This window comes from Euwallacea fornicatus, chromosome 11 (assembly GCF_040115645.1).
Source record: "Euwallacea fornicatus isolate EFF26 chromosome 11, ASM4011564v1, whole genome shotgun sequence".
Classification (NCBI taxonomy): domain Eukaryota; kingdom Metazoa; phylum Arthropoda; class Insecta; order Coleoptera; family Curculionidae; genus Euwallacea; species Euwallacea fornicatus.
The window spans coordinates 1,319,676-1,335,321 of NC_089551.1; the positions used below are offsets into that span (position 1 = coordinate 1,319,676).

Here is a 15,646-nt window from a genome sequence, read left to right on the forward strand (position 1 = left end):
TCAATAGTTCTAACGAAATGGTGGTGGCGCAAGAAGTCGAAGTAGGCAACCTCAAATACATGTGGTATAAATGACGACTTTGTCATGTTGGCGACCCTGCCAAAAAATTTCCTTCAGATGGCAACACTGTTTTTAATTACGTGAGTGAATTGATTAGTTCTTTGATAACGGTTACATTTTATTACTATGATGGATATTCAGGTTGGTTTGTCCAAGAACCATCAGGATCTAAATACACCTCCTAGCCCTTCTGTGTTCCTGATACGAAATGTTAAATTTCGTATGCGAATGTAGCAAATTGATTGATCCAAGAACTATCAGGAGCTAAATATATTTTTTTAATTACTTCTGAAAAACATTTTCCAACCCTCTTATAAAGACACGTCCCAACAGGAAATTACGAAACATTTCCTAACTGCATTTTAGCTTAAGAATCTTCCAGAATCGATTTTTTTTTCCAAATTGTTATTTTTTAATTTCACAGAAAGTATGTTAGATGTTAATTTCGATTTTGATTCCTCAATAACACATGAAGCTCCATATTTTAATGAGAAAAGTAATTCTGTTACTCAACCAGTGGCGTCTCTGTCCACAAATCTTTAGATCTTTGCGGACAAAATTGTACGCCGCTGACATCTTTTCGTGGTGATATTTTTTCCGATTAGGTTGGTCAATTTTACACGAAAAAAGTCTCTTACGTTTTTCCTGTCAGTTATAACAATAAACAGTAAAAACAATAAAAACAGCCTTAATTGGTTTGTTTATTTTCTAAATTAATTTAACTTTGTACTTATTGTACAGGGTGAGTCAACGAAATTACAAAACAATTTAATGCATTCCATTTAATATTTTCTCTTAAACTGAATCTGAAATTGGCATATTTTAAAAATATTTTAGACCTACAGATTCACTCAAAAACTGTGGCTTTCAAAAGTTACATTTTTTCAAATGGACACCCTGTATTTGAGTAGCCTATTGTATTCTAATCACAATTATATACTTTATATATAATATATGTATATATATATACTTGAATATTTCTATCTTTTATGATTTAGGATATATTGAGACTTTTTTCAAAAATTTATCTTTTTCAAGCACTTATTTATTGACACATAGCATCTTTAGTTCTGTGAAACTCATAAACGTGTCGGATATGTAAGAGGCCTAAAAAACTTTACACTGTTTTTCTCGCTATCTAAAAGTCATCTGGTAAAACCTTTCAACCTCTTAATAGGAGGAAATTAACTGTATCATATATATTAATCACACAAAAATCCCTTAGTCACAAGTCTGATGGTCCCCTTCTGAGTCAAAACCCTTTTCACTAAGGGTAAATCTACGAAATTGCCTTAAAATAGGCCTACTTTCCTAAAGAATAGCCCCGATTATATCTAAAAAAAACTTGCAAGCCTTAATGAACTTTTTACTGCGTCCGAAAGTGGAAAGGGCATTGGGGATCATTTATTAGGGGCACAGAAGTTTGTTTTTTTTTTAAATCTTGTATCCATCCATCTATCCTCCCTCACATACTTAATATACATAATTCTTAATTACGTTAACGTTTCCCGGTTGACCTGACAACTTTTGTTGTGACCCTCGTTTTCTCTGTTCATCAACTTTTGCGCTAAAAATCTGTTTTTTTAAGAACTAAAATAATGCTTCTGGTTATTTATTGTCGGTATAACGCATAAACTGTTAAACAATCAGTGTAAGAAACTTGTAGCATCCCTTGTCGACTATTTTAGAAGATAATTGGAAAATAATGAACGGGTATTATCATTGAAATCAGAGATTTTTTATGATCATTTGCTTTGAATCTAATAATACTGTTAAACGCTATTAAATACTAATAGTGTTATACTAATACCTGACAAACTCCTGTGACAGATTAATTTTGAAAAGATGAGGCATCGGTTACGCAATCTGTACTATACAGGGTGTTATTTAAGTACGTGACCAAACTTCGAGAGATGACTCTTTGAGTGTTTCTAAGACAAGGAGTTCATATAACCCTAGGTCCGGTAATGCTCCCTTTTCCAAATACAGAGTGTCAAACTTGGCAGTGTTTATGGTTATTAACATCAATTATGCGCCACTGACTTTTTTAAAGCTTTTATATTTTCTCCACATTAAGCAACTAAAAATACAACTTTTTCGTCTTTTGATTTTTTTCGCATTTAGTTTTTTGGACCGCAACCCAAGACTGAACCTATTCCTTACTCTATATAGAGAGTGTAGCAGGTCACCGTGCAGATATTTCGACGGGCGACACTGCTTTGCAGAATAATAAAAAACTTTCAATAGACCCACGGTCAAAAACGCACCATTTTTTACGTATAAGGGGACAAATTTTGATTTTTTTTTTTGATATGCCTAAAGACAACCTAATGAAATTTGATATTTCTATGGTTTTTAAGAACCTCTACAAGAAAACCGTTGAGCTCCATATACAGGGTTTTATGTTTTCCTGGCTATCTCACTGACTTCTAATTTCACACTTTGATTCTTTCTTTATTTCTTTAAATTTTCGATATCTACAAAACTTATTTTTTAGAAAATTCACACTTCCTTGTAGCTGTGGTTTTCAATCTCAAAAATTAAAATTTATTACAAAACGAAATATGTGATCGTAATTTGCGTCGTACAAAATCAAGCAGAACCACCTCCATCCTCGGATTAAGGCGTACTGCTTGCGAATCGACGATTGTACCCCGTTTCTTTCCCACGTATCAATCGCCTAATTGCCTTCTACTTGCATTCATTAAAACTCCATACGCATAGCAGCGAAAGTATGTATGTGTGTACCATTGTATACAAATTAGTGTAAATCAAGTTAGTAAAAACCGGCCTTCACTTACCCTACTGCACCTTATTTATTGTCTTGATATTAGTTAAGGGGCTATTAGATTCATAGTCAATAGTTGTGACGAAACGGTGGCGGCGCAAGACGCCGATGTAGGCAGCCTCAAATACACATGATACGATTATTTGTGTCATCATGTTGGCGACCCTGCCGACCATTTTCTTCGGATGGCAACACTGTTTTTAATTACGCGGGTAAATTGAATAGTTCTTTGATAACATTTTCATTTTATTACTATGCTGGATGTTTATTTATTATGTAATACTAGATCAAACTCAATGTTTGCTTTCATCGAGACGCGGTTGATTTAATAAAACAGTCACCAGTAACCACCCAACATAGGAGGTATTTCCTTTAACAATTATATACCCAAAATTATTTACCACAGTCTCTGGTCCAATTAAACGTAAAAAATAAAGTAAATTTAAATCTTAATCTTCTACTTTAGATTTCTTGGGGCCTGGTTCTTCTGTCGGTTTATGTCTCACTATCCGTTTGGCTTTCAAGTAACTCAGGGTGTCCTTGTTGGACGTTTGTCTAGGAACCTCGCTCAAAGACGGCTTTATTGGTTGGGATGTGGATTCGTTTGATGCGTCGCTCAATCCATTGTTAGAAAGTTTTATGGAAAAGTGTTGAGTACTTTCTTCAGTTTCTGGCGTAGATAAATCATCGTCGTCACTGCGCGACGTGTTTATGGTGGCGCCTGTTACATCTGCCATTTCTGAGTCTTCAATATCGGTAAACATGTCATCCTCGCAGTTTTCTTGCTCCTCGCGTTCTGGTTCTTGTCGTTCAATTAATTTCCCTGGAAGAGATGTGAAACATAAGGACATGTTGGATATAAAAACAATGCATACTTAATTAAGAAATCAAATTTTGTAGTTCGGATCTTACGAGGGAGAATTAAAATAATTCGCCAACAATTATACGAGGGGAATTTAAATACAACAATCAGCTGTGTTGTAGTGGCAACACTGCGGCACAAAGTTACTCCAATATACACAAAAAAATACATTGTCTATTAGCTTCATGCAATTGGCAATATTGACTTTCAAGGTCTAAGTTTTAATCATCTCCCAATGTTGGCCACATTGAATTTCAAGGTCATACAACGTATGTGAAACAAACTACATTTTCAATTTAGTACTCTCAGGTAATTTTAATCAACCGATGAGTAATTTACCTAATTAGATTAACAAAATTATTTTACACATTTATTTTATATTATTTTTAACATATTAAGTGTTGACTATGGGTACTATCAACATCACATATGCCACTCAACCTGTCATTATTGAAATTCACAGAAAAACATCAATACAAATTCAAAGACTTTTCAATCTTCGTCAAGCATTTAAAGGGTAAACCCCCCAAACAAATGTGTTATTCTACTCTACTTACCATCCAAAGTAGGCAAGGCAATGTCTGGCAAACACTTTATATCTGTGCCAGCTTCTGTCATTAGTCTTTTAAGCAGATTACAAATATCCTCACGTTTCTTGGTCACTGTGATCTCCTCAAACCAATCAACAATTCCCTTGATAGGTATGTTATAATCTGTGATAGGATCCTTGAAAAATTGAACATTCCACCAAAAAATCAAAGAAAGGGATGCAAAACTAACCTTAAAAAACTGCTCAACATATTGTAAAACATATAATCCACAATCAGTAAAATTATTTTGCTGAGGCACCTTACAACAAGCCCCCTTAATCGTGTCCTTATCGAACACTCTTTCAGAATCCATTTTAACCTTATGTTCCACAGTTAAGTAGTCTCTGAGGGTAGCCACCACCCGAGACCTACTTGGGCCAGCCAGAGAGTCAAATATTAAAATACAAGGCCTAAAATCATTCACTTGAACAATGCTAAAAAGAAAATATACAATGACTTACTGCTTAATGGGAGGTCTAGACATTTGTTTAGTCTTAATGGGTGGTGCCAGGCCAGCAGGCACAGTCTCATCGGAACAATCTGAGCACATATCCGAATCACTATCAGCCTCATCCTTGTCACTTAGCACCAATTCCTCACATTGAATTGGAGCCTCTTTCTTCACTTCCGCTTGCTTAACAGTATTATCATTTGCCTTTGTTTTCTTAGGTTTTGGTTCTGGATTATAAGATTTCCCATCAAAGGTTTGCGGGGCTAATAACCCAGGGAAACAGATAATTGCCAAAAACCAGTGGGCATTCTCATTTATCGGCACAACTATAAAGTCTTTGTCAAACAATTTAATCCTTTTTGTCCAATTCCTTACGCGACAGTGTCTTTTTTCTGCAGCAGTTAAGTTTGAATCTGATTCATATGGGTGAGATTTCCTTTTAATTTAAATATGTATTGTTAAAGATAAATTTGCAAACAATAACAATGAGGATTACCTGGCAGCTTTGGTGGCCTTTGTGGTCAGTCTTTTGTAAAAAAATGTGGAGAAAATGTGAACCTTTTCCTGTAATTCTGGAGCTAAATTTTCCCACAAATACTTTAAATAAAAGTCAATGATTTTATCGTTAAGAAACTGGTCCACGGCAAGACAAACGTAGTCTTCGGTGTTGATGCTTAACCTGCCCTGGCCTTCTTTGGGGTACATGAGGATTTCCTTGATCTCACTAAATGACCTGAAACAGAGGGAAACAGTAGTGTTAAACCTAGAAATTCCCAGAGGTTAAATTTTATTACTCTTTGCCATTTTTACCATCAAAAACTACAGTCATTTTAATTACGGATATTAGCACCTAGAAGTTATTATTGACGACGACTGAATGCCGCCATTTTGACTTTGCGTACATAACCCTAAATTTTCCACGTTGGACAAATGACAAACAATGTTGCCAACAGAAGAAGCGTAAGCACGTTCGGAAATTCACTCTGCAGCTCTCTAAAGTGTAATTAGTGCAGATACTTCGTGTTCATTTTAATTTTTATTTTAAATCCATTACTGTGCATTTAATTTCGTCCTAATTATAAAATTGGTGATTTTGCTGTTAATACTTACCCAAGACGTGCGGTAGGGCCAGTTTTCGGGCAAGCTTTAATTAAGATGTCATTCGCTTCTTTAACTGTGAGCTCATCAATTGCAGGGGGCCCACCATATAAATCCACGAACATGGACTTAAGGTCTTCAATATTATCATCAGGCAACAAAGTTATTTTCCTAAAAAAATAAATATAAAAATGGATTATTTAATCACTTAGTTTTATATACCTATAGGAGGCTTCTTTCTCGTCCACAGGATCGAAATACAACCCACTTTCCCGAGTTAGATTTAACATGTCGCAAATCACTGGCGCCCCACCCAAATTTAAATAGCAGAAAATTACTGGCAGCGCTTTGTTATAGCACACCAACACCTTGATAATATCACCCCTGTCGATCCTGACGGTCTTAATGTCGGCTTTCGAGTCGACGGCGGGAGCTTTAATCACAATACATTTCGAATCTAGTGTTACCTGCAACAAAATTAAATAAAGTCCTTACAATTCAAGCGAAACAATAGTTCATTACTTCATCGGCTGGGATGAAACGGTAAGATCCGATGCGAAGAGTGCGGCACTTGAGGGAGATGGTGATGCAGTTTGCTGTATCTGGCGTCACTATCATCAAAGAAAGGACATAACGATCATAACGGAGTTATTGTTGCGATTAGCAAGAATACTTACAGCGCCTAACGTGTTTCTTTATTTCAGTCAGAGACGGCTCTTTTGTAATGGGACTGATTGAAATTGAGGCACCCAATTTATTGAGTAATTGTTCGTTGACCTAAAGGAAATGTTGCTTTACAGTACAAAAAGCCACTAATGTGTTAGGCAAGAAGTTTGTGATAGAGTGTCACGCACAGTAATTTATTAATAGCGCCACTTGATGTACTTATTATCATCCGAACTTACCGTCTTTGGACTTTTCTTTTCGTCATCTTCCTCATCCGAACTGATAACAACCGCGGATTCTTCCACAAGCTTTGGTTTGGACACTCTTTTCTTGACTGCCGTTGTAGTGGGCCCCTTCTGCGGTGTTTTTTCCTGTTGATTATTTGCGCAAACAGACCTATTATTCAACACTGGCCCTACGACCTCTTTTTTCGTCAAAACCGGACTATTCCCTCTCTTTGGGACCTCAGGTTTAACGGATGACTCAATAGACTTCACATTTTCTGGCAATTTTCTCGAGCATCGAGTGCACTTATTAAAATCTTCCCCTGTATACCCACAAGCAGAACACACGGCTAACTTTCCAGGAATCAACTTGGGCAATTCCGGAGTTGAAGGTTTAGGTGGTTCTTGTATAGGTTGAGAATGCATAGCGAGTGGGTTAGAAGTAATTTGCGGCTGAGGTTGAGATGGTGGTTGTAATTCAGGCTCGGGCTGCCTTTCCTCCTCAGTTGTGCACTCCAAATCGGCCACATTTCCTACAGTTACGATGTAGTTGATTCCGTTTGAGTTGGCTTCGGTTACGTGGATATTTGTCTCTGGAGTGAAAGGAACTTTAACTTGTCTGAGGATTTCTTGGATCGTGCAGGCCTCAGTAGGGAGGGTGAAGGTAATGAGGCGTTGTTCACCACTCTCTAACAACACTAGCATTCGTATGGAGTCGCTGTATTCCTCTGCCACTGGGGTATTTTCTGTAACAGATAAACGTGTGATAAGAACTTTGCTTTTTTGGAAAAAGAACGAAGGAGTGCGTAAATCTCAGTTCAACCAAGATAGTATGCCAAGGTTTTTTCACCTAAATACTGCTCATAGTTGTTTTCAACATTATGGACCCAAACTCGAAAATAATTCGAATGTTTCTAATTGAACTCACCTATAATTTGCTGAATTTGACTTGAAGGTACATACGATGGCAACGGACATTGCTGTTGCGGTCTACTGACAGTAGGAGATGTTATCAGATAATTCATTTGACTGGCGGGAGCTGCGACACCTCCATTCGGCGCAATATTGCTATTTTGCTGTATCTGACGTTGATGATGAAGCTGTTGCTGTTGGAGTTGTTGCTGCTGCTGGACAAGCATTTCATGCTGAAAACCCAGGCAAACAAGTCATGTTTAATATCAACTTATTCTTTTAAAATATCCAATATATAGCACTGTAATGAGATTTCAACTCACCTGATTAGGAAATCTTGGTGACTGGTGAACACCAAACCTTGGAGGTGAAGAATTGCGAATAGCATTTCCGATATTCCCAGGCCCCATTCCTGTGTTAAAAGGCTTCTGCGGCCGCTGTTGACGGATATTGTTCATTCCTGGAGCCCTTACTCCTCCTGTATTATTTCTTGGCTTTATTGGAGCTCTGGGTTTTCTTTGAGATACTTGAGCGTCTATCTGAGACGACTGATTAAGAGGAGGTCTTGGAAGTTCTTGCTGAATTGCGGTTGCCTGATTTAATGAATGTTGTTGCTGCTGTTGCTCAAGTTGAGCCTGTTTAACAGTGTTGGTAACCATGATATTGCTGGGGAGTCTGTGGTAAAATCGGTAGTTAAAGGACTAATTAAAAACTAAAGTAAGAACTGACCTGGCTAGAATGGAGAGTTTATTGCTTTGTTGTCTTTGTTCAAGAAGTTTTTTGTAGTCAGTCATTTGCCCCGGTGAACTGTTCATTGTAGGGTCATGATCGTCTAATTCCTCCTGAAAAAATTCCATACTCTCTTTTGGGCATAAAGAAAATTAAAAGCAACAGTAAAGGCAGAAAAAGAGATTAAAGCAAAAATTGATGTCCACTTACAACACCTTTGTCTTTTGAAAAAACAGACCAAAAAACGGAAAGCGGCTGCACTATTTGCTTGCCAATCACTACCACTTGTTCACTATTTAACTCTTGTTGCTATGAATTTTCACAAAAATTTAATCGTAGCTCAAGTGCAATGAAATTAAATATAAATTTATCATGAAAAAATCCAAACCAACCTCCTGTTTCAGTTGCTGAGGCATTCTTTGAGGCTGCTGAAAACTAGCCACGAATTTCTGAGGTGTATTCATCACATGACCAATTGCCTGCTGCTGGGACTGCTGTTGAATCTGGTGCTGGCCTTGGGTCATTTGCGGTTTTTGTAACATAGGTCTATTAACAACTCCCTGTTGATTTTTTGGTTGCTGCGTTAGAGGAGGCGGTACGTTAGACCTCGGGGGAGCTATGGACTGTCGTGGTCTTTGAGGAGATGCGGCAGTGCTTCGAAATCTCATTTGGAGTTGCTGAGGCATCATTGGTCTCATTGGCAATGATTGAGGAGCTCTCACTTGCTGGGGAGAGTTCTGACGCAGCAGCATTGGGCGAGGCGGTTGTTGATTTACCTGATTATTTTTAATTAGGAAACGTAAAACAATCGCGAATTACTACAAACAGCATCATATCCTATAATTAATTGGCAATATGATTCATATCCTCAGGTGTTAGTGTTATTCAACTTTCAGTTTTCTACACATGGATCTGCTTACAATTGACAAATATCAATTTCATTAGATATAGTGCTCAAAGTTGCTATTTAGCAATTATAACTCAAAACACATGTAAAAAGAAAATTCTCGAGATGTGTGATTACACCATTTGAAAAAGTGGAATATTCGTGAATTGTCAAACTTTCCAGTAGTTCATCACTCTATGATTTATCCTGACAAAAACTCAAATGCCAGACACCCAAAAATGCCCAACATGCCCTATGTGAATATTAAAATACACAACTTGACTTGAGAGTGAGGAAAAACTATGAAGGACAAAAATACCTATTTATGACCATGGAATGGCATACTCTCAGTTAAAATGACAGTAATGCTGTCTTTAATTGATCTGTTATAATTAGAACCCTCTATTATGGTTCCCAATATGAAAACCACAACTAACCTGAACTTGAGTGGATCTAATAGGAGTCCTAACATGTGCTACCATTTGACGACCCCTACTTCCTTGGAAAACTGCTCTGCTTGCTCCTGCCTGATCGGGGCCTATTTGGTGATTCAATACTACTTGTTGGGGCTGAGCAGCCTATAAAACAGAGACAACAATATTCGTAAAACTCATTTTGTAAAATACCAAAACAGAAGTGATAGAGATACACCAACCTGTTCAATTACAGCCTGTACATTTTCACCAACTTGTCCACTGTTTGTTTCCATAAAAAATATCTGCTGTGTGGACTGGTTCACATTAAGATTCTGTACTACAGCTCCAAATTGCTGGGGCTGTGCTGGAGAATAATTTCGGCCTTGATCAATTACAACTTGCTGGGAACCATCCAAGACCATCACCTGGTCAGTCGATAAGACCAACTAAATTTCAAGATAGTTTATTCTTTGTGTAGGAATTGAGTTGAAAATGTTGAACCTGTTGGGACTGGAACTGGGATACATCTTCAGCTAGAATGTACCTAACTTGTGGGCCCTCAGTCTCAGGACTGCCATTGAAAAATTGATGAGTTTGGTCGGCATTGCCTTCTCCTTGGCTCACCACTTCAAAGTACTGAGCCATACTTCAGCAGAAGGGTGTCAAATGTAGCATACCTATACAGGAAAGAAGAAATTTTTGCTTGACTGTATGAAGGGCCTTTCCGCCTAAAAACCTGATAAAAATTCAACAAATAAATTGAACTCTTACCATGGACAAATAACACAAAACTCTATTTCAACTGAGACGAATATTAACTCAACATCTTCTACAGTTTCAATAGCACGACACGTAAAGAATTCATGCAAGGGAATGAAAAATGGCGTACTCGAGGCCGAGAACCAGCTTGCCAACCGACGAATATCCCGCAATTTTGCAAGCAAAATCTCACGTTTCCCACAATAATTCAATAAAATAATGTATCTTCAGCGAACAGGGAACATAAGATTTCCAAATTCACCGCTTTTCCACTACGAATTCAGCCTCTTTCCACGATATTTCGGCATAAAACTGAAACACGTTAAATGTCCAGCCACCGATTGATTAATCACGCGCAGTTGCCAACTCGTCAAAACGGTCAGGAAACGCCAAAGAGCAATTGGCGGGAAATATGAATTTCCAAGGCTGCCCAATCAAAATGGCCGCTGTTGCCCCACGTGTTCAGGGCGGTAACTGTGATTGGTTAGAGGTTGTTTATGCCGTTACCATAACGACCGGAATTGCGGAAATACGTTTGGTCGGCCAGTTTGAAAGTTCGCGCGCCGAATATGGAATTTTCGGGATATTTATGGTATTTCTGAATGACATACTTTTAATTTATTCTCTAAATGAATCAGATGCATTGAGAAGGTCGTTTATTGGAAGTTTAAGGTCTGCCTATTGTTTTTTTGTTAATTGAAATTTTAGAGGAGAATTAACCTCAATTTTTTGGGGAAATATAACCTAGAAACAGGCAGACGAGTAGGAAAAAGTGCTGAAAGGTGGCAACTATGCCTGTTTATATTCTCTTCCAGTGGCGTAGGTTAAAGAATAATATTCCAAATACTCGCAATTTAGAGAGTTTTTTTGGAGGTAAAATGGAAGAATAAACTACTATTATCTAATATCAATGAAAAATGTATTTCGCTTTGTATTAAAAATATCTATTGTAAATTAAATAAAAATAAGCTTACAATAAGGGATTTATGTTCAAAAATTCAAAAAGTGATTCCATTAAATTATGATTAATATTCTACATTACTTAGAGATAATACATAATATATTATAGCCGACATGTGCATTTTCTAACACATCTCATTTAACATATTTGCAAGATTAAAAACTATACAATATTGTTTATCACACATTCTATTTTCTCCATCAAAAAGATTTTTATTCAGCCTGCCTTAATTTGGCTAATCTTTGAGTAAGCTCATCCTGTTCTTGTGAAGCTTGTGACGTGGCGAGAGTACTACCTTGAGGTCCAACTGGGAGCTCCATATTCAACTCCAAGCTGAAACAATCCATTAGAATCCTAACACAACATTTAAGAAAGAATTTACCCAGCCTCATCTGCAACCTGCTGCATAAGAGAATCAACATCGTTCTGTGGAATTAATGTTGTGGTTGTTTGCGCCATGGTATTCTCCAAAACGTCGGTTTGTACACCCAAATCTTCAAATTGTTGCTCAAATTTGTCCATAACAGTAGAGATTTTCTCCAAGTTCATGCTTCTCATGGCAGCATCCATTGCCTTAACCACACCCGCCATGGAATTTGTGACTTTTCTCGTAGTGACAGCGCTCTGCACTTTGCTGGAAACTGCATCTACTCGAGCTGACATTCTCAGATAATTTAAAGACTGGTTCTTTTGCCGGATGGCATTTTCAGCATGTATCCGAGCTACTTCCATGTTGCCCTTTTGTATTGCCTGTTTAGTTTTGGCTTTCTCTTGCTTTTCTTCTTTTGTACATCTCTTGGATTGTCGTTCTAAGTCCTTGGCAGCAAACTTGAGGTTAAATAAATGTTCTGGAGCATTGAGTTAAGGAAATACAACTGATTTAAGTAACATCATGTTCTAGTCATTTTAAAATCAGAGATTAAAATTAAAATAGAAATATTACTGTGTCAAAGTTATTTGGTAGTTTGACTGCAATGACTTACCCAAATAGGGCCACTCATCCGTTCTTTTTGAAGGGGTAGAAAAATGTCTGAAATAAATAAACTGAAAAGGATACTTTCCATAGCTGATTGAGACATTTCGTTGCCCATAGTTGAATCTGCTAGAGCCTCTGACAAACCTTAATTTGGATAAAAAAAACAATTAAGAAAATTGTTTATTATTTCTTGGTGACAGTGACGTATTTTTATAAAAATGACTCATTGCAGGGTTGCCAACTAAATCGTTAGAAATAAAAATTGATTTTATTATTGGCATCCCTGGCTTTAAAACCCTCAGATTGGTCAAGCAACCTATGACATCACAAATACTTCCAATAAAAGCAAAACCAGATGATAACTGACAAAAAGTCAAATGACGTCATTGACGTCTTGCATAGTGCGCCATTTTATGTACATTTTCCCTCATTCCCGAGAAACGAGAAACATGGCTGCTGTTGTTCGTATTAAAAGGCGTTTAGACGAAGATCCTTTAGAAACATTAGTATTAAATTGCAAAAGGCGGAAAACCACTGAAAACCAGAATGAAGACTCAGAAAGTCTCTCCACTGTATTAAGACTTGCTGGGACATCACAGAAGGTAAGAATTATTTGTTTTTTCTTTTATCTTAAATTCATGTTGCTAAACAACTTGTGTTATTTCTTTACAGGAAGAACATATAGACGCAATTTTAAAGAAGCATCGTGCTGGGAACGCAGAAGAACTGAAAGATCAATACAAAAAACATTCCATTAACCTCACAGATAAGTTGCGGGCAGAGGCAAAGGAATCATTGAAAAAGAACAGATACAAAGTAGTGAACTGCTTTAGAAAGTCGCTGCACAGTGATGAAGTGGAGCCCCAAGCTTCGACTTCTTCAGAAGTAACAGTTTTTGATCTGGAAAGCGATGAGAATAGTCCTCCAGAAGCCTCTAGTCATACTGATCAGGAGGAAATGAAATATGTTTACGATTTTTATTATACGAGCTCAGATGATTTTGGAGAGGCTGATATAGAAGACTATGTTAGGTTAGTACCACATAATTTTGATGTAATGAATCTGATGTATTATTAAGCTGTAGTATAATTTCACTGTTTCTATGTTTTTGTAATTGAAATCACCCTGGTAGACATAATATTATCATAATATTAAAGCGTTTTGAGATTTCTCTTCTGATTTTTTTAATTAAGATAACAGTCTTTCCTGTATGCAAATATTGAGAATAATAGGTAAGTTTTCATGAAGCAAAAAGCCACATTTTATATTTTCTACTTGCAGCGTGTACCCTTTAAATGATCCCTTAGTTTTCGGCTCCGCCCGTGATAATGGCTTGAACGATCTTGATTCTGAGGATGAGAGTGAGGATTCCAATGCAGAGGGTAACTGGAGGAACAGTTACCCTGACGAGGAGGATTTGGAGAGTGTCAATGAAGAGGATATGGTAAAAACCTTGTTTTATTATTAAATTTAATTTGTGCAGATTAGAAAGAATTATTCATATTACATAAGATATCTGTGAGATTTTGTAAGTAATTACCATAAAATTAGATTGAAGCAGTAAAACGGTTGGACCTTGAAGAAGACCTGCTATCAAGTGATTTCGGAGAGGAAGATTTGGTTTACAGTACAGAAGAGGAGGATTTCCAAGAACTGAACTATGATCGAGAAGACGAGCTTCGCTACGGCAACTTATACGCTAAATTCAAAGCCAAAAACAAGGACGTCCAAACCAGTAATCTCTCAAATAATTTTTACTACGGCGACATTGATGAAGACGAATTTTATTATTAAAAATAAGTTTTCAGCTATGATAAGATCAAAATAAATTAGGTTTTTTATTAGCAAGTTAGATTGCAGTCTTTTCTTAAAGAAATACCCTATTACAAGCACGCAATCATCTCCCTGTTGCGACCCTATCGGACTAGTACGATCTAGGGTTCATGCCTCGTATTACATAGACGGTCAGATAACTGCCCTTATTTATTGTACACTTATGCAAATGAAACCTTATCTTGCAAAAAATGCACGAGAGCTCGCGAAAGATACACGTGTTTCGATATGAAATGCACTAAAAAGTGTCATGCGCCATTGTGTCAAGAAATGAATTGAATAGGACCCAGTGCGTAGTGAAAATACGAAACGAATTTCTATGCAATTTCAACAGTGATTTTTTTAAAATAAAATGCGTCGACAGGGATCTTATTTTTGATAGATATGGAATGCATAAAATATCTGATGGTATCGAGCTCAAAGAGTACCCCTTCAAATGGAAAGCCCAACTATTTGTATTATTGCGAATCTGCACGAAATTCTAAATACTAATACTTCTAAATCCAATGATAAATATTATTTTTTATCAAGAAGTATTTGCGCAGAAATGGGCTCCAAAAATCGTTCAATTTGTGGATTAATAATTTCAATAGTGCAAAATAAACAGTATCTCAAAACAACAAAAAGCGGTCTATATCAGATAAGGAAAATGTTTTGCTCCAATAGTTGATGGCTGTTCAACTCACTTGAAAAAAAAATTTCACTAAATACGATCATAAAACAGGCATACTTATGCACCTGCAGAAAGTGATTTCACAGTTACTCTACCCAAAAACTCTTTTATCGATTTATTCCATATGTTAAATTTGGCTCACATTTAAAAACCAAATCTCGTTTTTGCTAATTTTTTTCGATAATCTGCTTTATTTGGTGACCACATATGGTCAATTTTATTATCTATCTGTAACAATTAATCGCAACCAATGGAATGGCCGCACAGCGGTTCGCTTGCATATTTTCATTTTGTAATCTTATTACTTGCTTCACATTTATTGCGCCCACTTGAGCGAATGTGTTAAAAATTCCAGGCATAAACTATTTCTCGCGGAAAATAAATCTTTTATTCAATTATGGTTGCCGGTGTTGGGTAATTTTAATGCATGTAAATACCTTACTCCATTGTGTCAAGAAATATATGGCAAAAATGTGTTTATTTCCTAATTAGAGCGTTTTTTTTTCGCGAAACGACTGTTAATATTAAACTGCTGCTTCTTTTGATTCTCAAGATGTTTGTCCAGTTTTTGACCACCGGTTTTATCCGAACCGAGAAGCGAGTACAAGAGACATATTAATGGGACGTCACGCGGGACCGCTCCGCACAGGTGTGTTATTTATTTATTTCTCTACGTGTATATGCAGGTCTTTGCCTTGTGTATTAGTTTACAAGTGTATGCAAAACGAGGCGTGCATCATGAAAAATGCAAATGCCCGAGCA

At 36.8% G+C, this 15,646-nt stretch overlaps 3 protein-coding genes across 3 annotated transcripts; 1 reads left to right on the forward strand and 2 right to left on the reverse strand.

Annotated features, from left to right (window-relative positions):
- Positions 1–742: 742 nt before the first annotated feature.
- On the reverse strand, positions 743–10,770 carry LOC136342166 (uncharacterized). Its single transcript, XM_066287713.1, has 18 exons — positions 10,454–10,770; positions 10,184–10,359; positions 9,922–10,128; positions 9,704–9,844; positions 8,773–9,156; positions 8,381–8,493; positions 7,975–8,326; positions 7,668–7,884; positions 6,755–7,485; positions 6,527–6,626; positions 6,372–6,460; positions 6,072–6,316; positions 5,862–6,020; positions 5,248–5,484; positions 4,762–5,187; positions 4,491–4,710; positions 4,268–4,436; positions 743–3,671 (listed from the first exon to the last, which is right to left on the reverse strand). The coding sequence occupies exons 2-18, from the start codon at positions 10,325–10,327 to the stop codon at positions 3,298–3,300; spliced, it is 4,308 nt and encodes a 1,435-aa protein (XP_066143810.1). The 5' UTR covers positions 10,328–10,359; positions 10,454–10,770; the 3' UTR covers positions 743–3,297.
- A 593-nt stretch (positions 10,771–11,363) lies between these two features.
- On the reverse strand, positions 11,364–12,611 carry Chmp1 (charged multivesicular body protein 1). The gene is made up of 3 exons (XM_066287246.1): positions 12,460–12,611; positions 11,785–12,250; positions 11,364–11,735 (listed from the first exon to the last, which is right to left on the reverse strand). The coding sequence occupies exons 1-3, from the start codon at positions 12,491–12,493 to the stop codon at positions 11,615–11,617; spliced, it is 621 nt and encodes a 206-aa protein (XP_066143343.1). The 5' UTR covers positions 12,494–12,611; the 3' UTR covers positions 11,364–11,614.
- Positions 12,612–12,763: 152 nt separating this feature from the next.
- On the forward strand, positions 12,764–14,232 carry fs(2)ltoPP43 (female sterile (2) ltoPP43). Its single transcript, XM_066287245.1, has 4 exons — positions 12,764–12,980; positions 13,051–13,409; positions 13,660–13,822; positions 13,930–14,232. The coding sequence occupies exons 1-4, from the start codon at positions 12,792–12,794 to the stop codon at positions 14,170–14,172; spliced, it is 954 nt and encodes a 317-aa protein (XP_066143342.1). The 5' UTR covers positions 12,764–12,791; the 3' UTR covers positions 14,173–14,232.
- Positions 14,233–15,646: the final 1,414 nt, after the last annotated feature.